This window comes from Pezoporus occidentalis, unplaced genomic scaffold (assembly GCF_034315485.1).
Source record: "Pezoporus occidentalis ecotype Australia unplaced genomic scaffold, CSIRO_AGI_Poc_V1 ctg148, whole genome shotgun sequence".
NCBI lineage: Eukaryota > Metazoa > Chordata > Aves > Psittaciformes > Psittacidae > Pezoporus > Pezoporus occidentalis.
This window is the reverse complement of record NW_026913295.1, coordinates 1390144-1414719: the sequence shown is the minus strand read 5'-3', so window position 1 is coordinate 1414719 and position 24576 is coordinate 1390144. Positions and strand designations below refer to the sequence as shown.

General features: G+C 50.6%; 2 protein-coding genes across 2 annotated transcripts in view; one reads left to right on the top strand and one right to left on the bottom strand.

Moving 5' to 3' along the window:
- Positions 1-24576, bottom strand: part of SHISA6 (shisa family member 6) — a 542762-nt gene that overhangs the window by 142092 nt on the left and 376094 nt on the right. The window lies entirely within an intron of this gene.
- The window catches only part of DNAH9 (dynein axonemal heavy chain 9), a 165746-nt gene that overhangs the window by 15508 nt on the left and 125662 nt on the right, over positions 1-24576 (top strand). The window contains exons 13-30 of the mRNA XM_062610562.1: positions 627-762; positions 1665-1861; positions 1941-2365; positions 3706-3928; positions 6113-6279; positions 7108-7978; positions 9781-9911; positions 11244-11370; positions 13809-13961; positions 14225-14350; positions 15489-15728; positions 16472-16632; positions 17806-17962; positions 18910-19014; positions 21903-22060; positions 22236-22374; positions 23102-23389; positions 24149-24359. Coding sequence (XP_062466546.1) covers positions 627-762; positions 1665-1861; positions 1941-2365; positions 3706-3928; positions 6113-6279; positions 7108-7978; positions 9781-9911; positions 11244-11370; positions 13809-13961; positions 14225-14350; positions 15489-15728; positions 16472-16632; positions 17806-17962; positions 18910-19014; positions 21903-22060; positions 22236-22374; positions 23102-23389; positions 24149-24359 — 4015 coding nt within the window. The remainder of the gene's footprint in view (positions 1-626; positions 763-1664; positions 1862-1940; positions 2366-3705; positions 3929-6112; positions 6280-7107; positions 7979-9780; positions 9912-11243; positions 11371-13808; positions 13962-14224; positions 14351-15488; positions 15729-16471; positions 16633-17805; positions 17963-18909; positions 19015-21902; positions 22061-22235; positions 22375-23101; positions 23390-24148; positions 24360-24576) is intronic.

Below are 24576 nucleotides of genomic sequence, written 5' to 3'. Positions count from 1 at the left end.
TGAGGTGTTACCACACCAGGGACAGGACTTGGCCTGGAGGAAGGTAGATTTTAGGTCAAGTTTGCTCCTGAGGGTCACCATCCAGCCTTGGACACTGGAGAGAGCCTCTCTGGGACACTGAGCTCTTGTTGCTAACCTTACCTTGCTGTCTGCACTCAGCCCTGGACCAATAACCCCCTTGTCTGCACCCTGAATCCACAGTGAGAGTCTCCCATGCCCAGGTTCTGCTGTCACAGCTGTAACAGGCTCAGCCACCTCCAGCCACCACCCAAGAGACCAGGGCACTTGCTAGATTGGCCAAGGAGAATATGGGGTTGTGGTCATGGCAGGAGGGCTGGCACAACCGGTGTGGTGGCATCACCAGTGCTGCTCACAGGGGCAGCACCAACTGCAAAGCGCCACAGAGGTCCTGGGGAGGGAAGGGCATCATGGCCCCAGATGAGTGTCCCCATGCTCTGTCCTTGCTGTGCTGTTCAGACCATGGGGAGCAGCAGCAGAGGGGCCAAGAGCTGCTCTGCTGGGCTTCCCTTGGTTGTTCAAGTCCTCCTGGGGGCTGGAGGGTCCTGAGGCTGCTGAGGGGAGCACAGTGAGGATTTGGGTACTACTTTTGCATCTTTTAATTGCAGGAAAACCAGAGCCTCTTACTCGCAGACCCAGCATCTGATGTCTGGAAGGCCTATGTGGATTACGTGGATGAGATAGTCCTGGATGGATTCTTCACTGCCATTGAGTGCTCGCTCAAGTACCTCCTGGAAAACACAGGTCAGTGCTTGTTCCTTTGCCCTGGTTGTGATGGCTGCTTCAGTCTCACCAAAGGGAGGGTTCTGCCTCAAGACAGGGTCATAGAATCAGGTAGGTTGGAAAAGACCTTTAAGATCACCAAGTCCAACCTTTACCCCAGGCCTGCCAGTACCACAACTAAACCATGTCACTGAGGGCCTCATCTCCATGGTGACTCCATCTCCCAGCCAGCATTGCTTATGGGGAGGGATAGAAATGATTGTGCATCATTTGCAGGGATTAATGGACAGACAAAACTGAGGCATCATCCAAAGTCTGTGCTTGGGCATCAATCTTACACCCTCCCATGCACAAAGGGACAAGTGACACAATCTCATGTGTGGGAAGTCCCCAGAGCTGGTTGTGTCCATCTAAAGCCCATCTCCAGTAACACTTCCCCCCTGGATATGGAGGCACAGTGGGAATTGCATCTAGTTCTGCCCATCTTGTTCAAAACACGCACAGAATTTCACATGTGCATTTGGCTTCAGTTTCCAGTTGCTGAGGTTTTCATGCCCTTCTCCACTAAATTAAAGAGCCTCTTGGTTCCTGTTGTTTTTCTCCTCAGCAACTACTTGTGTGCTGTAATTGTTCAGCTCTCAGGCTCCCTTTTGATTAGCTGGAGAGCCTGGTCTCTTTAAGGCATTCTCCACAGCATTTTATTCCAGTCCTTAAATCACTTGTGTCTCATCTCCAGTATCTCCTGTGGGTACCAGACCATCAGCCTCTGTGTTGTGTGCCAGCGCAGTGTCACTGGACCCACTGAGTGGGTGTCTGTGTCCCTGTGGGGTATGTGTACATCTTGTGGTAGGATGTTAGAGGTGGCTCAAGATCATTTTTCTCCTCTTGAAGAAGATCCTGGCATCTCCGTTCTTCCGTACCAGATCCCAAGGCCGGGCTCGCTCCCCTGTTTGAGGTGCAGCTGGATTTGGTGATCCCGGATTTAATATTTCATCCCTCCGTGGACCCTGGCACAAACGATGGCTTCTACGACATGGTGGAAAGTCTTCTCAATGACATCTATGGGATCTCATCGCTGGTGCCCCGGCTGGCCGAGCACAGCGGCTTCCCCCACTACCAGGTCTGTGCTGTGGAGCTCCCTCATGGTGTGTGGTGGTGAGGAGGTTCCACGCTGCTCCCACATCTCCCCTCTCCTCTAGGCTGACATGGAGGACATGGCAGATCTGGCTGACATGCGCCACGAGCTGATGGGGCGCGTGCAGGCTGTGATGGTGGCCTGCTGCGAGTACCGCAGTGCCTTCGACCGCTACTCCTACCTCTACGGAGAGGACAGGAAGGAGTTCTGCCGCCAGTTCCTCCTCTACGGGCACATCCTCACCGCTGCAGAAGTCGAGGCCCATGCGGAGGACGGGGTCCCTGAGACTCCCCCCACACTGCAGCAGTTCAAAGAGCAGATCGACTCCTACGAGAAGATCTATGAGGAGGTGAATCGCATCGAGCCCTTCAGCATCTTCCATGGCTGGATGAAAGTGGATGCTCGGCCTTTCAAGGCATCCTTGCTGAACACCATCAAAAGGTGGAGCTTGGTGTTCAAGCAGCATCTTGTGGACCATGTCACGCACAGGTAAGAGATGTTCCTGTCTCCTCACCCTGTGCTGACCAGAGAGGATTTCTCTTGTCTGGCTGGGCTTTATCATTACACCCTGGTAACCATTAAGCTAACATAGGAGCAAGAGAAGGGGCCCATGCTGCCTGCTGAGTGTGTAGAATGGAAACCATTGCATAGGCTTGGTACCATTAACATCCCATGAGCTGATGCTCCTGGAGCATTGACAAGGAGCTGATGCTCCTGGGATCTGCTGTGTGTTGTTAGATAGGACGTCTGTTTGTCCATTCATCCTGATCCAACTGATCTAATCTCTGTTAGGGCTCTGTGCTTTGTTGAATTTGAGATTAGCCGTCAGTAAAGCTGCATGAATGCCATGAGATACTGGCTGTATTTCTAAATGCAGCACTCTTCTGAGTGCAACTCAATTTGGGTTGCCTGGCATGAGCTGTCATGGGGAGGCTTCAAGGTTACAAAAAGAAAGGAGGTTGGGATGTAAGTTTTGGATTAGCACATGTTCCCTGCTCTGAATAGCTGCTTAGTTCTCAGGTTTCTGCAGGATGATGCACCAGGTGATCCATTTGAGTAGTGGCAACTGATGGATGTCACAGGTCTTGGATGTTTACAAAGCAGTTACAGACATGTAGTAGTGAAGGTTGCTGTGAGTGGTGGATGGGATGATCTCTGGTGTTCTTTTCAGCACCGTAATTCTGTTAGCTAATTGCTGTGCAAGGACGCTTTTGTGTAGCTTAGAATGGGCATTTAGGAGCTCTTACTAAGAGTCCCTGACTCAGCAGTTTAGTTTTTATTAGGTGAAGTATTTAAGGACACATTTTGGCTCAGCAGCATGCACAGAATTTAAGTGGGCACTTAAAAAGTAAGTGTTCTGAGGAGAGGGGAAAGGTTGTGCTGGAACAGACCAGAGATCCAGGAGCCCATCGTGCCTCTGCCAGTAGTGCCCAGTAGCTGGGTGAGATTAAGAACAGGGTAAGCAGGTGGGGAAATGTCCCCCACATACTCTCCTTGTCTCTAATAATTTATAGGACTTTGAGTGCCAGGGGTAATGCTGAGCTCACAGGTCTCCAATGTATTCCTTCTCAGATACCTTTTCTCCAGCCTGAGAGGTTGTATCTCATGTATCTATTCCTTGCAGGAAGCTGATATGTTGCAGTATCACAAGTATCACATTTATGGATCCCTCAGTTGTGGTTCTGATGCCCTCAGCATGTTGTCATGCAATGGTCAGGGTTAGGCAGGCCCTTCCCCTGTCTGTGCCACTCCAGCTGCCTGGCAGACACGGATAACTCTTTCAGTGGGAGCTGCTCTCATTTTGTGCTTTCCTGCTTTATGTTCCCCAGCTTGGCTGACCTGGAGGAGTTCATCAAAACTGCTGAGCAAGGTTTGAGCAAGAAGGTTGACAAAGGTGATTATGGTGGCTTGGTGGAGGTGATGGGTCACCTCTTGGCCGTTAAAGAAAGGCAGAGTGTCACCGATGCCATGTTTGAGCCCCTGAAGCAAACCGTTGAACTGCTGAAGACCTATGAGCAACAGCTACCAGAGGAAGTCTACAAGCAGCTGGAGGTGGGTGAATGCTTGGGATGGCCACACCGCTTTGCCAAGTAGTAGATGTCAAGGAGAGAGTGAGCCTCAGAGCAGCGCAGGAACGTTTAGGACCTTACTCCCTGTCGTTAGAGGGCCTCAGTGGATAACGTTTGCTATTGCAGGATGTGCCTTTCTACATCCACATTTTGGAGTTATATTGAGATTTTTCTTTTAAAGCAGAGATTAAGGCTTTTGTTATGTCTGAAAACCAGGGAATTGCCTCCTCCAACTCCCTGCGATTGCTCTTGACAAAAATTAATGCATTTTCAACTCGATCTGTTAATTAGGGTGAATTATAATGATTTTTAAATCAGCCAGTTCTTGGCAACTGTGGAGATGGGAAAGATAATGCTGGCAGAGGAGGTGCCTTCTCACAGGGCTTTAGTCCTCCACTGGGTCTGTAACACCAAATCTGCTTGACCCAGAGAACATCACAGGGAGCAGGTTGTGAAAGTATTTTGGCACCTTTCCACATTTGGCTCTGATTAATCAGTTTGCCTTGGGGAATTCTTTTTCTTTCTGGGCAGGGGACCATGAGGTGGAGGTTAGGAAAGGTTGGAGATGGAGGTTAGGTTGTGAGGTGCCCAGCCAGCCTTGGGGGACAGGACACAAGCACTGGCCACAGCCAAGATTACAGCGGACAAGTGTGTGGCTCCATGCTAATGGATACCCTGTAGCAATGGGGTGCTGTGGGCAGAGGGATCTGGGTAGGACACAAGGTTTAAAGCAGGATCTCTGAGGGAGATGTTCCTGCCTTAGGCACCTGTGCAGCAAAGGCTCCAGTCCTCTGCTGCAGGCTGGGTGGGAGCTGAGTGGAGTCTAGCAATCTCCTGGTGTTCTGCTTGTGCAGCTATGATCCATGAGTGATGGGGTCACCAGATCTGCAGTAGGGTCCTAAAGGTGTCTTTAGGACAGTTCTTACAGACTCCCTGACAACTGAGAGAGCTGCATTGCACAGGCTGCTGCTAACGCTTCAGTTCAACATAAATCATGCTGCTGTGGGGAACCTGCTGATTCCTCTGCCTGAGAGCTCCTTGTTTGGTGCCTGTGTGTGCAGGTACATGCAAGCAATGGATTCATGTGTCTGATAAAAGGAATGAGGTATGTGGGGCTGGTCAGATGCAGGAGGGAACAGAACACTTTCTGGCAAGTGACAGCAACACATACTTGAACAATTCCTTGACTTCCATGTACAGTGGGAAAAACAGAAGTAAGTTCCTTTGAGCACTGCTCCCTCCATCGCTGTGGAGATGGCTGGGCTGGAGCTGGTAGTTTGTATGAGAAGGACGAGGAAGCAGCTCCATGGGTGCCCTGCTGTGGTCATGAACAGTGATTTCTACTGAGACTGGAATATGAAGTGCCAGAAGGAGACCCCTCAGGAGAGACTGGCCATCTCTGCTGCCTCAGAGCTGCCTCTAGGTTATTTCCCTTCTTCCCATAGCGTTGCTGGTCTCAGTCTCCCCAAGTACGTGAACTGGGATGAAAAAGGAAGCCCAGCAGGGGGTTGGAATGGGATGACCTTTAAGGTCCCTTCCAACCCAAAGCAGTCTGGGATTCTATGGAGCCCTTCCTGTAGGCTTGCACAGTACATAGGGAATGGAGCTCTCTGAGGGCAAAGCACTGGGACTTGAGGATAGCAGAGCCCTTGGCTGGTGTCAGTGTCCGGGCTGAGGATGTGGCCCGAGGAGCGTGGTGAGAAGAAATAAGATCCCTTTCTGAGGAAAACCCCAGGAAGAGGGAGCGGGTTGTCAGCAGCGCTGCACACTTGCAGCTTGGATGCAGCCCTGAGAAAGAAACCAGTTTTATTTAGTACCAGTATTATACACACAGGCTGTGGAAGCATTTGCCCACAGAGCTCTGCAGAAATCCTTCTGGTGCAACTTCTCCTGCTCTAAGAGCTGCCAGGGAATTCCCCAGGCTCTGTGCCTCAGTGAGCATCCACAGCCCATCCTCCCGCCTTCAGCTTGCTCCCAGCAGGATGGTGTTACCACCACTGCTCTCTCTCGAGCACTGAACCATCCCGGGAGCCCGGGGTCTAGCGTGGGACCCTCCCGAAGCTCCTGCGCACGGCGCGAGCAGTTCGGGGTTCTGAGCCTTGCGAACTGCGCACAAGGCTGCGGGTCTGCGCCTTGCACGGCGCCACTGCCCCTGCTCTGCCCGCAGGACCTGCCGCACACGTGGAGCCACGTGCGGAAGGCGGCGCAGGCGGTCAAGCAGCACGTGGCCCCCCTGCAGGCCAGCGAAGGGGCGGAGCTGCGCAGGCGCTGTGCGGCCTTCGAGGCCCGGCAGCGCCGCTTCCGAGAGCACTTCCGGAGAGAGGCGGCCTTCAGGTGAGGGCGTTACCGGAGCGGGGAGGCCTCGGGGGGCGGCGCCGGGCCCCGGGGGTTGCGCCGGGGTCCTTGCGGGCGGGCGAGGTGAGGTGGCCTGTGGAGACCCGTCCTGACCATGGAATGGTTTGGGTTGAAGGGACCTTAAAGCTCCTCCAGCTCCAACCCCTGCCACGGGCAGGGACACCTTCCACTGGAGCAGCTTGCTCCAAGCCCCTGTGTCCAACCTGCCCTTGAACACTGCCAGGGATGGGGTAGCCACAGCTTCTCTGGGCACCCTGTGCCAGCGCCTCAGCACCCTCACAGGGAAGAGCTTCTGCCTTATCTCCAACCTGAACTCCCCCTGTTTCAGTTTGAACCCATCACCCCTTGTCCTATCACTCCAGTCCCTAATGAAGAGTCCCTCTCCAGCATCCTTGTAGCCCCCTTCAGACACTGGAAGCTGCTCTGAGGTCTCCACGCAGCTTCTCTTCTCCAGGCTGAACAGCCCCAATGTTCTCAGCCTGTCTCCAAACAGGAGGTGCTCCAGCCCCTGATCATCCTCGTGGCCTCCTCTGGACTTCCTCCGGTTCTGTGGTTTGATGATTCCCTTCCTTCTAACATCTGTAACACCTGGGGGGTTTTGTCTCTGGAGACACAGTCCAGTGTTAACAAGAGACTGAACTTGGCTGCTGAGTGCACAGTATCACTGTAAGGTGGCATCAGATGGCTGTGCCATCAGCTTGTGCTGCAGACGTTTCCTCTGTGCTTTGTCTCTGCACACTGGTTGGTTTCTGTTTTCTTTAGAAGCTGTTGCAATCTCACTTAGCAAGAATAAATATTTCTTTCTAGGTTCGACACCAAAAAGCCTTATCAAGTGCTGGATGCAAAACACATTGAGATTAAACAACTGGAGTCAGCCATGACCTCGATTTATGAATCAGCCGGTCTGTTTGAAGTCACGGTGCCAGATTATAGACAACTGAAGCAGTGCAGGAAGGAGCTGTGTCTGCTCAAAGAGCTCTGGGATATGATCTCCCTTGTGAACAGCCGCCTTGCTGACTGGCAGACCACCAAATGGGTGGATATTAAGGTGGAAGAAATGGATCTGGAGTGCAAAAAGTTTGCAAGAGAGATTCGGAATTTGGATAAGGAAATGAGGGCCTGGGATGCTTTCAATGGGCTGGACAGCAAGGTGAAGAACATGCTCACAGCCCTGAAAGCTGTGGCAGAGCTTCAGAATCCTGCCATTAGAGAAAGGCACTGGAACCAGCTGATGCAGACGACGGGTGTGAGGTTTGTGATGGACGTGGACACCACGCTGGCTGACCTCCTGAAGCTCAACCTGCATAACTTCGAGGATGAGGTTCATGGTATTGTGGACAAAGCAGTGCGAGAGATGAGCATGGAGAAAGTCCTGAAGGAGCTGAAGATGACTTGGGGCTCCATGGAGTTTCAGTATGAGCTTCACCCCCGCACAAACATCCCGTTGGTGAGATCAGATGAGGAGCTCATTGAAACTCTAGAAGACAACCAGGTGCAGCTGCAGAACCTAATGACATCCAAGTATATCGCCTTCTTCCTGGAGGAAGTGTCTGCCTGGCAGAGGAAGCTCTCCACTGCAGACTCTGTCATCTGCCTCTGGTTTGAAGTGCAGCGTACATGGGCTCACTTGGAGAGCATATTCATAGGCTCAGAAGATATACGGGCACAGCTTCCCAAGGTAGGAAACCCCAAATCCTGCTTTTTCTGTTTGGAAAGTGTAAAAGAGCTTCCATTATACAAAATAGGGGTATTTATAATCCTAAATTGCCAGAGCCAGGGCTTTTTCTCCTCCTCCCTTGCATCTTTGGAGGCTCCCTTAGGGCTCTAGGAGTTTCCCTAGTGCTCCCCCAGGGTGATTTTGTACTGTGGGTTGTGCTTGAGTCATGCTGAGTAGCTGATTGTCTCCCTTCCACTGCTCCAGAGCAAATACAGAGCTCCCGGAGACTGAGGGGGGCTGCTGGCTTCCTTCAGTGCCACAGACATGTTCCCTCTTTCCTCAGAGGGGAGAGGAGTGGGACTTCGACACTGCAAATTATCAAACCAGGGCTGGGGCAGGCAGCTTTGGCAGCATCCCCATCCCATCCCTGCCTTCAGCACTGCTGGGCAGCTGGACTCCCGCTCCTGCTTCTGAAGATGGAGCAGGGTTGTCAGTGGTGACCTCCTCAGGGGTGTCTGTGAGTTCCTTCCCCTGCTTTGGGGAGCGCTGGGCACACCTCACTGACTGGGCCACCTCTGCCAGTGCTGATAACCAGTGAAGGCTGGCCCACGTGCCAGGAAGCTGTTAATATCCAACAGCTACCTAATGGCATGTATGAAAGCACATCAGGGTCTGAAGCTGCATCCTGCTGGGCAGCTGTTTGTATCTCAGTATCCATCTGGCACGTGGCAGGAACCAGCAGCCTCTTCCCTTCCCTAAAAGGGAGGATGAAGCTCAAAGCCTCCTGAGGCTGAATCTGCTCGGGATGCATCCAGGGCTGGGGGAGGATGTGCTGGCAGGGCAGGGGATGTGAATCCCTGAGGGTAGGGAGCTTCCTACGTGGTTTGTGTGCAGGGAGGGCTCAACCTCTTGGCCAGAGCCTTGCTACTGGGGCTGAACAGAGGTTAATGTGGAAGTTCTCAGTGGTGCCCAGTGATGGGACAAGGAGCAATGGCCATAAACGGACACACAAGTTTTGCCTCAATGTGAGGGAGAACTTGATATGGCAGAGCACTGGAACAGGCTGCCCAGGGGGGTTTCTGGAGTCTCCCTCTCTGTGATCTGCTCTGGGTGGCCCTGCCTTGGCAGGGGGTTGGACTGGATGATCTTGAGGGCCCTTCCAACCCTAATGAAAGCTTGGAGCATTTCTATTCAGTGTCCTGGCTCACTCAGGAAGGAGCAGAGACATTTTGAACATAACTTTATTCTTCATTGTTTAGCTCCAGAAATGGAGGGTCCCTGTTCAATGCAGAGCACAATTGTTAGTGTGCTCTTCTGCTGCTGGTGTGGGGTTTCCAGAGCCTTACTCAAGGCAAGGAAGGGCTCTCCTCTGCAGGAGTCACTCAGGGATGGGACTTCTGTGCTGGGGCAGGAGGGGAAGAGTGAACTCCCATGAGGTTGGTAGCCTTTCCCCATTAAGGGATTATCTCCTAATGGAAATGGCTGTGGCATCTCCTAATGGCTGTGACCAGGGAGGCTGCACACAAGAGAAGATATTCAGAGGTGAATTCAACCCCATGGGAATGGTTGGTCCTGGACACTGGCTTCTGCTCTGATCACGTTATCCACAAGCCCTTTGGCATATAGAGACAGGAAGGCAAGAGCCTGATTGGAGACTTGTTTCAAGCATGTGGTGTCAGAGCCCTTTGCAGTGGTGGAGAGGTCCCTCTGCACTGCACAGAGGGCTCTCTGCAGAGAGTTTTTCCCCTCACTCCAAAGAGATGGGATCCTTTAGCACAGGAATAGTGACTCACCATGGACATGTTCTTCCTTTTGCTTTTTAGGACTCGGAACGCTTTGAAGGGATTGATGTGGATTTCAAAGAACTGGCCTATGAAGTTCAGAAAACCCCAAATGTGGTTGAAGCCACCAATAAGCCAGGCCTGTCCCAACAACTGGAGGACATTCAGAGTAGGTGGGTAGACCTTCAGTCCCAGGAGCTTGTCAGAAACTGCCACCAGCCCTGTTTAAGCTGTGCTCCAAGGCTTTCTGCCTCCACTGTGCATTCTTTGCATTCACAAGCCACAGCATTTCTGATCTTTCTTGAGCCTTATCTGTGATCCATCACCCTGAAACCCCCAGAGGGGAGTCTGGCTCTGTGTATGTGCAAACCCTCATCCTCAGTATTGATGTATGAACCAGCATCCAGCTGATTTCGTTTTGCCACCCCATACAGGAGCCCTTCAATACCTATTGAGCAGTTCAGGCAGGGATATCTGCAGCAGAGCTGAGCCCATGTTCTTTCATTCACAAAGTTATCTCTGCCTGTATACCCTTGCCACATGGGATAACTGCACTCCCTGAGAAAGCCCTTAGTGTCCTGAGATGGATCCATATCTCGCTCAACATAGGAGCTGGTCTACCTGGAACACAAGTAAAGGTGAATGGTAGCTGCTGTCAGTAGTAACTCTCCATTTAAAGTAAAGCCTGTATTTTCTTTGTTAATCAGATAAGGCAGTTCCTCACAGAGGAGTAGCTGCGTGTTATTTATGCACTTTGTAAGCTCAGCAGCAGTTTAGCATGTGAACACTGAAACATTCATTTGAGATGGAAACAAGCAAGTTTCTTTTCAGGCTTTGCAAACACAAAAAGCTGAGTAGGGCTGAATCAGACTTTCAAATGTGGCTCATTAGAATAAAAGCAGTTATGGGAACTTTCATCCCAGTGGGAAGTCACCTGTGGCAGATAAGAGCTTGTCTAACACAGTAGGTCAGGCTGCAAACCCTTCTAGCCTCTTCTTCCACCTCTGTTGCTGCTTTTTTATGAGGCTGTTCTCACTGTTAGGCTGTTTGACCCCTGGGAGTAAAGAGAGATCTCTGAGTTACTATGAGCTTTGTAGAGGACCAGCCTATGGGCTCAGCTCCTGCCTGGCATTACACAGGGGAGGGGTGAATCTACTTGATAACTCAAACTGTAGCATGGAAGATGAAGTCCCTGCTTCATCAGGGACCATAGTGATAGGACAAGGGGCAATGGGTTCAAACTGAAACAGGGGAGGTTTATGTTGGATGTAAGGAAGCTCTTTCCTGTGAGGGTGCAGAGGCGCTGGCATAGGGTGCCCAGAGAAGCTGTGGCTGCCCCATCCCTGGCAGTGTTGAAGGGCAGGCTGGACACAGGGGCTTGGAGCAAGCTGCTCTAGTGGAAGGTGTCCCTGCCCGTGGCAGGGGTTGGAACTGGGTGAGCTTTAAGCTCCCTTCCAACCCAAACCATTCTATGATAAAGAATGCTTACTCCTTTGTCTCCGCAGGTTGTCTCTGTGTGAGAAGGCTTTAGCTGAATATTTGGACATGAAGAGGTTGGCCTTTCCCAGATTTTACTTCATTTCTTCTGCAGATTTACTGGATATTCTTTCCAATGGCACCAACCCACATCTGGTAAGCCTTGTACTGCATCCCCTTTGCATTATGTAGCTGTCAGTAATGTGAGGGTGGAAGATGCTGTCTTGGGACTCACCTGTAGCATCTTCAGTGCTTTTTCTCCCAACCTTTTACTTGGAGTAATAATGATTCTTTCACAGCTGACCCTCATCTGTCATCTTTAAAAGGCAACATGTGCCTGTGTGTTGTCTGATTAACACTGGTGATACTTGCAGATGGTTCTGAAAGTGCTGCACAGAGTAGAGCTACGCTTTTGATGCCATAAAAATAGTGGTTTTCTTTCTGCTGGGATACAGTGAGGTTGGAGGAAACCATCTTTCTTGAGGGGCTCAGCCGAAACTTCTTGCTGACCTTGAGTCCCCAACCTGGGGTGCCACCAAAGAGCATCTGCTGTTGAAACAGCCACAGACTGGTCATTCACATATGGCAGTGTTGACAGCTGGTGGCTTGGAGAGGTCCCTTGTTTTAGCAGAAGAGGCATTTACAAATCACCTGCTTCTTCCTTCCACCATGCAAAGGTCTTTGGAAATGTCCTGATTATAGGGGAAGAGAAGAGCACAGCCTGAAAAAGGTAACACAGCTGGTGGACAGACAGTCGCTATGGCCAAGGCAAGCAAGGAGGTCACCTCCGTTGCCATCCATCCCTGCACAGCTCCAGGGTCAGGCCTGCACCTTCTTCTACTCTGCAGGCTGGGTTTCTGGGGGTGGTGCCTGAATGCCAGGTATGGGGAAATGATCCAAATACACCATTCCTCCTGTTGGCTTTGATGGGTTTTTGGACCCTCCTGTGGAGGAACTTGTGGTGCCCTTGCTGGTTTAGGAAGTGGTTTCTCTGCTCTTCCTTAGTCCCTCTGTCAGCAGTGAGTAATCTCACCTACTTTAAGCTTTTCATCATTTTCAGCATTCATGTGAACACCTTTAACTGCTTATATCTGTTTCTGCTGCTGGGTGATTTAAGCCTGCAGGGTATCATAAATACATATTGATTGATATTTAAAATGGAGAGGAAAAAAACCCCAGGAAGCAAACAGAAGATGCTGTGTTGCAGTGCTCCATGGAGGAAGACGAAATTCGTGGTGCTTTCTGTTATTCAAAACTGTTTGCAGTAAAATCAAAGCAAATGTCAAGTGGGATCACACACGGATTCGCTTTCAGCCTTTCCACTGTAGTTTCAAAGTGGTAATTCCTAAAGAAGGATTAATGTTATTATCCTCTTCAACTGGATATTGAACTTGTACAGATTCAGGTGTAGTCAGGGTGCTGGTGGCAGGGTTGCACCAAGGACCGAGTGCAGCCAGTGTCCTGCAGCCAGGGCAGAGGCTGGGAATGTACAGTGGGGATTTGGGAGTGGGACCTCGGAGGTGTAAGAAAAGGTTTCTATGGTTTACTCTAATCATATCTCCATTAAAATCTTATCTGAGGGAAGCTGGGTGCCCATTGCTTCTCCTTTCCACCTTCTGGGATTTAGCCCTGCTTAGACACCAGTAAGAAGCTGTCCTCACCTGCAGGACAGCTTGTGAGAGGCAGTGTTGTAATCCTTTGTGAGTCACTGAGGAGGAATTAAATGGACAAGCCCACCCATTTGTCTCTGAAAGCACCAGGCGTCACAGGCTCTGCTTGTTTCTCATCCTACCCATGGGAGTGTGTCCATCTCCTCTCTCTGTCCTCAGAGGGAGACAGCTTTGTGAGCTGACCCTTGCTGTGGGGACATCCGTGCTGGGAGGAGCCTGTGGCAGTGTGACACAGTGTTTTAGTTGTGTTTAGTGATCTAGAAGCAGCGTTGGTGACCTGCTCGGCTGATGTTGAGAGCCTGCAGCAGGGGTGCTAACATCAACCTGCTGGCTTTTCACATTCATCTGGGTGTGAACAGGACATGAGGGAATTACTCTTTTCCTCGAGTGGTTTTGTCCAAGAAGGGAGTAGTTTTGTAGGTCTGGGTTGTTGAGCATTTTATCGTGGTTCTTGGCCAGAAATAAAAAGGTCTTTCTTCTCCACAGAGGAGAAGTCAGGGCTTTTCATTGGTGCAAAATTTTCTAGTACTGAAAACCCAGAAGGGTTCATAGTGAAGAAAACTCGGCAGCATGCTGAGAATAGGATGAGGTGGAGAGAGGTTAAGAGACCTCTCGTGTAGGGAAACGGAGGCTAGGAGGCCCTGCAGTGTTTGAACTTTTGCTGTGCTTTTGCTCCACGTGAGATGTTTTCCCAGTGGGAAATACGGTTCATTAAGCCCGTCTGATGCAGAAACAGGTGAAAGCATCGGGAGAGACAGCAAGAGGCTTGTGGTGGCAGTATCCTGGCCTTGTGTGAGAAGATGCGGTGCTACCAAGATGTCCACGAGCATGCTTTCTGAACAGAATTGCTCCTGTGACATGAATGGTGATCTCTATTCTCCTTGTCCTACCTCAGTTGCTTTACTTATCCAAGTCCTTTTGCAGGTGCAGCATCATCTTCCCAAGCTTTTTGACAGCTTGGCCCACATTAAATTCCAGCTGGATTCTGAGCAAAAGGCGACCAAAGTTGGCCTGGGAATGTACAGCAGAGAGGTGGAATATGTCGGCTTCAGTGAGCCCTGTGACTGCAGCGGGCAGGTGAGAGGGAGGCCCTTGTCTATCAGAACTATCAGTGGAGTCTGCTCTCCTGGCCTTGTGTAGGCATCTCCTGCCAAGACATTGCAAAGCTTCACTGCTCTTCCTTTATGCATGAGAAAGGCTGGAAGAGATGGTGTGTAATTTAATTCCTCCTTACACCACAGCTTTTGGTCCCACTCTAGAAAGGTCCTCACTGTCTTCACTGATTACCAAAGGCACTTAAGAAGAGCAAATGTGTTACTGTCATTTAATCTGTCCTCCAGGTTGAGGTCTGGCTGAATCATGTCCTGGACAGCATGAGAGCTACTGTGAGAGATGAGATGACGGAAGCTGTTGTGGCTTATGAGGAGAAGCCAAGGGAGCAGTGGCTCTTTGACTACCCTGCCCAGGTATCTGCACTGCTCCTCATCTCCACTCAGGTTGGCATGTGGGAAAGGCAGTGCTTGGTTTCCCTTCAGTCCTGCCTTTCCCTTCTTTAAGTAGTGGCCTCTAGCAGTGGATGTGGAAGTTTCTGGCCTCCACTTTGCCGTGCAGCAGGGAGGATGGGTTGTCCTTTATCCTGTTAAGGACATGGAGCTGTGGGAGCAAGTCCAGAGGAGGCCACAAGGATGATCAGAGGCTGCAGCATATCCCGTATAGAGACAGGCTGAGAACATTGGGGCTGTTCAGCCTGGAGAAGAGAAGTTGTGTGGAGACCTCAGAGCAGCTTCTGAAGGGGGCTACAAGGATGCTGGAGAGGGACTCTTCATTAGGGACTGGAGTGACAGGGCAAGGAGTGATGGGTTCAAAATGAAAGAGGAAGTTCAGGTTAGATCTAAGGCAGAAGCTCTTCCCTGTGAGGGTGCTGAGGCGCTGGCCCAGGGTGCCCAGAGAAGCTGTGGCTGCCCCATCCCTGGCAGTGTTGAAGGGCAGGTTGGACACAGGGCCTTGGAGCAAGCTGCTCTAGTGGAAGGTGTCCCTGCTCGTGGCAGGGTTTGGAGCTGGGTGAGCTTTAAGGGCTCTTCCAATCCCAACCAGCCTGGGGTTCTGTGATCCCGGCAATCTCCTGATGGAGTTTCCAGGCTGAGCTCCATTCTCTGACAGGGACTCCAGGCAAGATATGCTCTTGGCTGGGTTACAGAGCCTGGGAGTTTGGGCAATGCCTGCTGCACCCTGTGGATCTATACACCCAGAGAGCCAGAGGTGCAGCAGGACAACCAAGTGGTAAGGTCTAGTGAGAAAAGAGCCCATCAGATGCGTCTCTGACAGCTTTGTGGTCTTCAGCTCTTCCTCCTCTGCTGTGTCAAGCATGTGAAAGGTGCTGATTTACTAATAAGTAGCTGCTAAATGTGTCTGCCACCGATAGGGTGTTTGAAATGAATGTCACGGGGCAGATCCCCATTGTCCTGTCTGCTGTGACTGCTGTATGACAGAACACTTAATTTCATGTCACGGTTACTTCATCCTTGATCTCCCTGGGGATCAGACACTCTGGCAGGTAAGGAAGCCTTGGTTTTATCATGGTACTGAGCCAGTCCTTTTCCATAGGTGGCTCTTACCTGCACCCAGATCTGGTGGACAACCGAGGTTGGAATTGCCTTTGCCAGGGTGGAGGAAGGCTACGAGAACGCGATGAAGGAGTATCACAAGAAGCAAGTGGCCCAGCTGAACGCCCTCGTGACCATGCTCATTGGGCAGCTCTCCAAGGGTGACAGGCAGAAAATCATGACCATATGCACCATCGACGTGCACGCTCGGGATGTGGTGTCAAAGATGATAGCGCAGAAGGTTTGTGTTTGCAGCTCAGCATGGACCTCTCATGGGACTTGGGGCAGGGGTTGCAGGAGTGAGAGACCAGCCCCAGGCCATCCAGTGGGAGGTGAATCACTAAACGTACTTCTGCACTGTTTGCAGTAAGGGGGCAGAAAGCCACTGTAAACAGAGCTGTTCTGGATCGTGGCCATGCAACACCAAAGGGCTTGTTGCACTTGCCACGTTCCCACCATGGGCAAGAGTGTGGCCCCACGTTGGTGGATGACAACAATGTGTTGGGAGGCTGCTGGATGCAGCCCACTCAGTCTGGTGTGGGGCCACAGGGACTGCTTTGGGACTCCTTTGTCCTGCATGCCTTTCCCACAGCACTCTCCTGTCCTTCATCTTGTGTCAAGTGTCCAGGCCTGGGGGTGGGTGGGAAGGTGCTCTGTGCTGGGTTGTGGCTTTATCCTTTATCTGTTTAAACTCATCACCCCTTGTCCTGTCACTACAGTCCCTGATGGACAGTCCCGTCTTGTGCTGCTCTTTCTGGTTTTGGTTATGTGCTTTTTCCTCTCCCACCAAGGTCATTGCTAACTTGGTTCCTACCCTCTCCTGATGGGAGATGGGGAGATGACCTTCCCCACCACACCTGCCTTGTCAGTGAGAACCAGTCCACCCCCAGTGAACCCTTCATTGCAGTCATCCTTTTGGTGCTTTGGCTCTGTGTGCCCGGCATTCCTGGCCTTCCCATGATGGTGCTTGTGGGTGTGTTCCAGGTGGACAATGCCCAGGCGTTCATTTGGCTGTCGCAGCTCCGGCACCGATGGTCGGATGAGGAGCGGCACTGCTTTGCCAACATCTGTGATGCTCAGTTCCTCTACTCCTATGAGTACCTTGGGAATACCCCACGGCTCGTCATCACTCCACTGACTGACAGGTAAGTCCCTGGGAAGCACCATCACAGCTGGGCTTTGCCATGCACTGAGACAAAGAGCTGCCAGCCAAAGAGGTTGTTCTTGCTCCATGTTGGAACATCTGGTGGCCGAGCTCTAACTCTTCCCTGGTTTGTGATTTGATGGTGTTACTCCTTGGAGTATCTGTGCCTCAGATCACAAGGTGGGATTTAGCTCACAGATTTTGCTCGCTTGTGGATGTCTGCCTGTGCACAGGATGTGCCCACTCCATGGAGTTTGTGAGTCTAGAATGCTTTCATCCCATCTTGGAGTAGACATCAGTTGTCTCAGTAGAGACACGTAGGTTGACTTGAGATGCTCTGTGTTGTTGCACCTGGCTTCCAGCAGCCAGTCCAGAAGTGTGCAAGTCTCCTGTGGATCCTTTGTCAAATCTTTCCACCCTATGTTGTATTTCAGTAGCTAGGAGCATCTGGGTGGCTCTAGTCACCCATGTTAGCCAGCTGAGCCAGTCTCTCCCTGCATTATCAGCTTTTGTTGGCTCTATTGACTACTGTTCTGTGGCTTATACAGGGAGTATGGACACCCACATGTGGGCATCTCCCTGGTGTCCGTCATCAGCATGATGGAGAAGCTTTTGAGCTTGCTGCAGTGTTGAGTGGCATCATAGGCCATCAGAGCAGGTTTCTCTCAATGGTGGGGAATGGGATCTTTTGGGATGAAGAGCAGTGGGAAAACAAGAGGAAGGTCTTTCAGAAAAGCTGCCCTTTTCTCATATTATGTGGGACATGCCCAGTGTCAATGAGTCATACCCAATGGTGTCAGGATCCAGAGAGTGCCCTGCCTGATGTGAAGAGGTTGGACAGACCTTAGTGGAAGATGAGTATCTCTTGAAGAAAACACAGGTGGCCAGAGGTGGTAAGTAATGCCCAAGAGGACTTTCAGCTTAGACATAGAGTCATAGAATAGTTTGGTTTGAAAAGGACCTTCAAAGCTCATCTAGTCCAACCCTCCTGCAATGAGCAGGGACATCTTGAACTAGATCAGGTTGCCCATTATGTCCTGCTTATGTGCAGCTTTCCAGAAGAAAGGCTCTCCTGAGTGCCTTGCCCTAGTGCTGTTTCTCTGCAGCCCAGCAGTGACCTGTTGGACCAAGGCTCAGTCTCTTTCCTTTGTTCCTTCATCCTTCACTCTGGAAGATGTTACATCACCCTGACCCAGTCGCTGCACTTGACCATGAGCGGAGCACCTGCGGGCCCTGCAGGCACCGGCAAGACGGAGACTACGAAGGATTTGGGGCGAGCCCTGGGCATCATGGTGTATGTGTTCAACTGCTCTGAGCAGATGGACTACAAGGTACTACTTCCACCTCGGCCGTGGTATCGTCACATGGGGCTGGGGTGCTCAGGGCCTGATGGGACATGAAGGATAGGAGTATTCCATTGCTTTGATCCACCACCTCTCCTTAAATCTCTGCTATGTTCCTTTCTGCAGAACACCTCTTCCTCCTCACTTTTCTACTTGTACAAGGTTTTCTACTTGTACAAGGTTGTTCAAGAGGCAGAGACCCGAACTGTGTTCTCTGCCTCGTTACACTTTCCCATTCCCTTATGGAGGTAGACTCCTTGTGAAATGTTTCCTAAACTGTGGCCTATTCAGATGAGATGGAGGCTGTGCTGGTATTTTGGTGCTGGTCATTTCTTATAGAATACAGACTGGTTTGTGTTGGAAGGGACCTTAAAGTTCATCCAGTTCCAACCCCCTGCCACGGGCAGGGACACCTTCCACTAGAGCAGCTTGCTCCAAGCCCCTGTGTCCAACCTGGCCTTGAACACTGCCAGGGATGGGGCAGCCACAGCTTCTCTGGGTACCCTGTGCCAGCACCTCAGCACCCTCACAGGAAAGAGCTTCTGCCTTCTTTACTATTCCTGTGTTGAACTGGCATGGGAAGGAACCTGTCCTGCTTTTCTCAGGATCCTCTCCTATAACAAGTCCAAAACGTGCCAAACCTTCGGCCACTGCAGAAAGCTGAACTGTTGGGCCAAGTCTTGCTTTGCTACAGGCTTTTTGGGAGCCAAGGATCACTCAGCCCAGGTAACCTTTAAATGAAAGCAGTGCACAGAGCTGTTAAAGTGCAATTAGCAAATCAAGTGACAAGCAGCAGAGCTATAAATATTATAATTGACTTGTGCCTGCTGGTTCCATACCCACAATAGGCTGCAAATGTAAATAAACAGGCAGGGAAATCACATCCTTGATTCCGTTTGGGATTTCATTTGTGTCATTTTCCTTTTCTCTTCCAGTCTTGTGGGAATATTTACAAAGGCCTTTCCCAGACAGGAGCCTGGGGCTGCTTTGATGAGTTTAACAGGATCTCAGTTGAAGTCCTCTCTGTGGTTGCTGTACAGGTAAGTGGAGAAACGCTTGTGAATAAATACAAACAAGGCACAGCTGTGGTGCAGCCTTTGAAGCCAGGGTAAAGATGGAAAGTGCCTGTTTCCAGTTTCAGTTCCACGTGTAGGCAGGTGAGGAATTACATCCCAAGATTAAGCACCTGCATATCACAGCACTGATGAAATGTGGCATTTTTATCTCTCCTTTTCTCTCTGCAGTTGCAGCATTTGTGTCGAGGCAATTCTTTACAGCATCTCCCAGACCAGTGCACACTATGGCTCTGTACCTGAGGAAGACACTGGTGTCTGTGAGATAACTGCAGCATATCATTTCAGGGAGGAGAGCTGCCTTGGCAGGCTGAGTAGCCTTAAGTCATGTAGGGAATAATTTTCATGGAGGAAAAGAGGGGTGCTTGGGGCAGATCCATGTCCAGGCTTGCGGAGGTTACTTATTGCCTCAGTCAGGTGCAAGTTATGTGTCATATTCAACAAGTAGGATTATATTCAAGATTAATGGTGACTTTGGACAAGGGCCTGTAGTGACAGGCCAAGGGGAATGGCTTTAACCTGCCAGAGGGGAGACTGAGATGAGCTCTTAGGCAGAAGCTCTTCCCTGTGAGGGTGCTGAGGCGCTGGCACAGGGTGCCCAGAGAAGCTGTGGCTGCCCCATCCCTGGCAGTGTTGAAGGGCAGGTTGGACACAGGGGCTTGGAGCAAGCTGCTCTAGTGGAAGGTGTCCCTGCCCGTGGCAGGGGTTGGATCTGGACGAGCTTTATGGTCCCTTCCAACACAAACCATTCTATGAATCTGGGTGGATTTGAGGTGCCAGTGCCTCATCACCCGCACAGGAAACTTCTTCCTAGTTAAGTTTAAACCCGTTCCCCTTTGTCCTATCACGACAATCCCTGATGAAGAGAACTGCTGGAGAGTCTTGTTCTCTTGTGCTTATACATAATCTGGCACATTCCCTTCATTTCACTGACCCACAAGGAAATCTGGAGGTGTTTTACACAGGGCAAAGGACTGCAGGAGGAGAGATGGTCCATACCCTGCTCCTGTCTGCCCCAGGGATGGTGAGGAGGCACCCAGGGTAAGTGCTGTGTGTGCGAATCCTTATGGCAGGAGCTGAAATCCTGGGGCAGCAGTGAGAGCAGGCCATGCTCCCGCTTCTGGCTCTTGCTTTGTAGGAGTGCTCTATCTGTTTGTTCTCCAGAGCCTAAATCTCAGTAGTATCCTCTGGAAGTGCCAGTTAATTTCAGCTGCCAGGGGAGTTTGAGCAAAGGGCAGATGCTCAACTGCACTGTCCAGACCAAGACAGCTGTTACAAGGGTAGAACTGAAAGTGCTGAGCCTTGGTGGACTTCAAATTGAAGTATCCAAAGTATCGAGTTCTTCTGGACCCAGCTGTAGCTGAGTGCAGGTTTTAGGATCCCAGTGTCTGAGTAAGGTGCTGAATTCTTCCTAGGCCCCCTTTTGGGTTTGGTATTGCAGAAAGAAGGATCGAGAGCCCAGAAGTTTCTACACTTTTGTGAATGTTTCAGTCAAAGACTTTGTTCTGAACCCCTCCATGAACTCCTCGCTCTTTTCATCTCTCTTTCACTTGTAATTGGTACCTGACATGATGTCCCAGAGAAGCCCCAGGCAGGAACAGGGGTTTATGTATCGTTCCCTCTCAATTTCTTTTCCATCAGGATCTAGTTGAAAGTTGCCATTGGGAAAAAAAGTCTTTGAGGATCTTAAAATGAAAAAGGAAGCTGAACAAAAGCAGCCCTGATATGACTCAACTGCTAATGATTCCCTCGCTCCTGGCTGGAGCGCAGCATCTGAAGGAAGCAGCCTGGCTGTCATTCCATCATCATGTTTCCTGGCTGCTATTAGGAGCTGTAACCATGGTGATGTTTAATTGGCTGTCTTAGTCATGCAGCTAATGTCGATATAGTTCCTTCCAGAGAAAGAATCGATTAATTGCTTAACTTTAAGATGGCAAAGAGCAGTAGGGTTAGAGGAGTGAATAGAGAATTTCTCCCTCACTGGAGTGCTGTGATCTGGCTTTAATAAACTTCCTCTCCTTGGAAAGAGGGGTTTTTTGTCTTTTGCAATCAGGCAAATACACAAGACAATACATTAGTGAGTGGAGGTGTCAGGGGAGGTCTTACAGCCTCTTCCTTGTGGGTTTGCTTTTAAATTAAGCATCTGATGTCCCCAAGTCTTTAAAAGCAATATCGAGTGTTCAATTTACAATTGAGCTGACGCCAAGCTTATGGGAAATGTTGCTCCTTTTCTGGGCCCAGTCAGGGTCTGGAGCAGGCACAGGAGGGTTTTGGGTTGTCATGAAGAGCAGTGGTGTGGGGGGAGTGAAGATGGGAGAAGGGAGTCAGTGACCTGCACTGTGTCATTGGGGCTGCATTTTGGTGCTGGCTGCATTGTGGATGTTTGGCCAGTCCCGAATCTCATCTCAGGCATCTGGCCTCCTGCTGGCTTGGGAAGTTCAGAGATGATTCAGCTTTTGGTGGTGGTTTTGTTGTGAGATGTGCTGAGAAGTGTCCCAGAGGTGATGTCAACAGCCAAGGTGAGATGTGGGCAGCTTTGGAGGCATTTACTTCTCCTCAGCTGCTCTTCCTTAGCCACGTCCATCATTGTCTTCTCAGCCAATGTTGCAAATTCTTGCAACTCCTTTGCTCTTTGGCCAGTCTCTCCAGCCTTCTTTTCTGCTTTGTCAAAGCCTGATTATGATGGGACATTGATGCTGCCACACAGATCTCCAAACAATGTACAAAGCTTGGTATGGTCACTAAAAAGCCAAAGCAAAGCAGGGATAAGCCCCTAAGATGGAGCCAAGTGTAAGGAAAGCAGCACTGTTGTCTGGTTCATAACACCAATACTATAACTCTGTCTTGGTTCCTAGGTGAAGTGTGTGCAGGATGCAATAAGGGAAAAGAAGAAATCCTTCAATTTTCTTGGAGAAGACATTAACTTAGTTCCCACAGTAGGCATTTTCATCACCATGAACCCTGGCTATGCAGGGCGAACTGAGCTACCTGAGAACTTAAAAGCTCTTTTCAGGTGAGTCCAGGTCAGGGTTTGTGACCTGTATTATAACAATGGCAGAAATTGTCTTTTGGAACATGCAGGCTTGATTTCATTTCCTTGAGGAATTCACTTGTATTGGGGATTTGCAGATGGTTTCAGCCTTGTGCAACCACTGGGCTCTGCAATCTTTTCTTGTCTGTCTCTTTAGGCCCTGTGCAATGGTTGTGCCAGACTTCGAGCTGATCTGTGAGATCATGTTGGTGGCTGAGGGGTTCATCGAGGCCCGGGCACTGGCCAGGAAGTTCATCACCCTGTACCAGCTCTGCAGAGAGCTCCTGTCCAAGCAGGTGAGCCCCTTCTGTGGCTGGATGGTGCAATGAATCTGTTGATCTCCAAAATCAGCAGGAACGTGGCACTCTGCCACTCATCTCCATGGCGAAAGCTTCACAGCTGCTGTTGAACTATTGCAGCAGCTTCTGGCAGAGGAGAAGGTTTGTCATCATCAGAGCAATGACATTTTTGAACTGCTTTACTTTAAAGAATCTGCCAGGACAAAAGCATTTGGCCAGCGGCATTAATGGGAGAGATTTTCCAATGGGCTCAAATGACACCGTGTTTGAAGTAGTATCCAGTGACCCTTTGCTTTCCAGTCTCTTGCTTCCTATTGATTCTCTTGTCTGTAAGGAGTTTCTGATGTCCATTCCATCTGTGAGCGAGTTCCCTGTCATGTCAGGTAGGGTCACTTCCAGTGCAAAGCTCTAATTCATCAGATTTTCCCTTGTCATCATTTGCATAACTCAGAGCTGGCTCCAGAGAAGAGTTGAAAGAGGACTCCAGGTGAAAAACCTGATCTTGGCTGTTCCAGCGTGAGGCTGGGTGGACGATGCTTGTCACAGAAGGTTTGTGCTGTGTTTTAGAGGTCTTGATGGAAGCCATGGTCTCCCATACAAAGCAGTCAACTGTTGAGCTGTGCTCTGGAGGGTCTTAACAGAGCAGAAATATGAAGAGTTGTACTCTGTAAGCACAAACTCATCCCTCCTTTTGTTTTCCTTCTTTGCTTTTTCCCCTGTTGAGGATCACTACGACTGGGGCTTACGTGCGATCAAGTCAGTGCTGGTTGTCGCCGGCTCCCTCAAGCGAGGTGACCCAGGGCGACCCGAAGAGCAGGTTCTGATGCGCTCACTTCGTGACTTCAACATCCCCAAGATTGTGACTGATGATGTGCCGGTGTTCATGGGGCTCATTGGGGACCTTTTCCCTGCTCTGGATGTACCTCGGAAGCGTGACCTGAACTTTGAGTCGTTGGTGAGACAGGCGGTGCTGGACCTCCGGCTGCAGGCTGAGGACAACTTCATACTCAAAGTAAGGCTGAGTGATCTGCTGTGCCTACATCACCATCCATCACTTGGGTTTTCTCAGCCATCTTTGCTTTCACAAAGAGGGCTCTGCATAATGTTCCCCTTGAGGCAAACTTTGATAGAGGTTGTGGATTCTGGGCTCCTCAGTACAAGGAAAGACAAGGAGCTACTGGAGAGGGTCCAGTGGAGGCCACAGGGATGGTCAGGGGTCTGGAGCATCTCTCTTACAAGGAGAGATTACGGGAGCTGGGCCTGGTTAGTCCGGAGAAGAGCAGACTGAGAGGGGATCTCATCAGTGCAGATCAGTATCACAAAGGTGGGTGCCAGGAGGATGGTGCCAGGCTCTTCAGTGGTGCCCGGCGACAGGACAAGGAGGAATGACCATAAACACACAAGCACAGCAAGTTTCACCTCAACATGAGGAAGAACTTCTTGCCATTGAGGGTGGCAGAGCCCTGGAACAGGCTGCCAAGGGGGGTTGTAGAGCCTCCCTCTCTGGAGGCATCCAAAGGGGCAAACTCTTGTAGGCTTAGGGAAGTGTGGCCCCTGGAAAGCAGAGCCTCATCAGCTGTTGGCCATCAGATGCAAATAGTGCTGGAGGGTTTCACCCACTGTCATTACAGAGTAATGAGACCAAACCCAGTGTCAAATCCCTTTGTCTGTGGGTCACATCTTTCTAAAGAAGAGCCCCAGTGGGAGCAATGTCGTAGATCTGAGCTTCAGTTTAGCATCTCTGTCTAAACCTGGGGGTGTTCTTCCCCAGGTGGTGCAGCTGGAGGAGCTGCTGACGGTCCGTCACTCTGTCTTCGTGGTGGGTAACGCAGGCACGGGCAAGTCTCAGGTGATGAAATCCCTCCACAAGACTTACCAGCTAATGAAGCGGCGTCCTGTCTGGACAGACCTCAACCCCAAAGCAGTCACCAATGACGAGCTCTTTGGAATCATTAACCCAGCAACCAGAGAATGGAAGGATGGTAAATGGCGTTTTGTGAAGGAATCTGTAGATACAGGATGTTTTCATGACCTTCCTGAGTAGCAACAGGATGACTGGTTCTTTGTGTGCAGTGGAGGCCCAGGCACTCATAGCTTTGTGAGAGTTTGTGGAAAGGATACACAGGATGTTTTAGCATCATCAAACGGGAAGTATAGCATAAACCTGCTCTATTTGGGTTCAAACAAACGGGACATTTA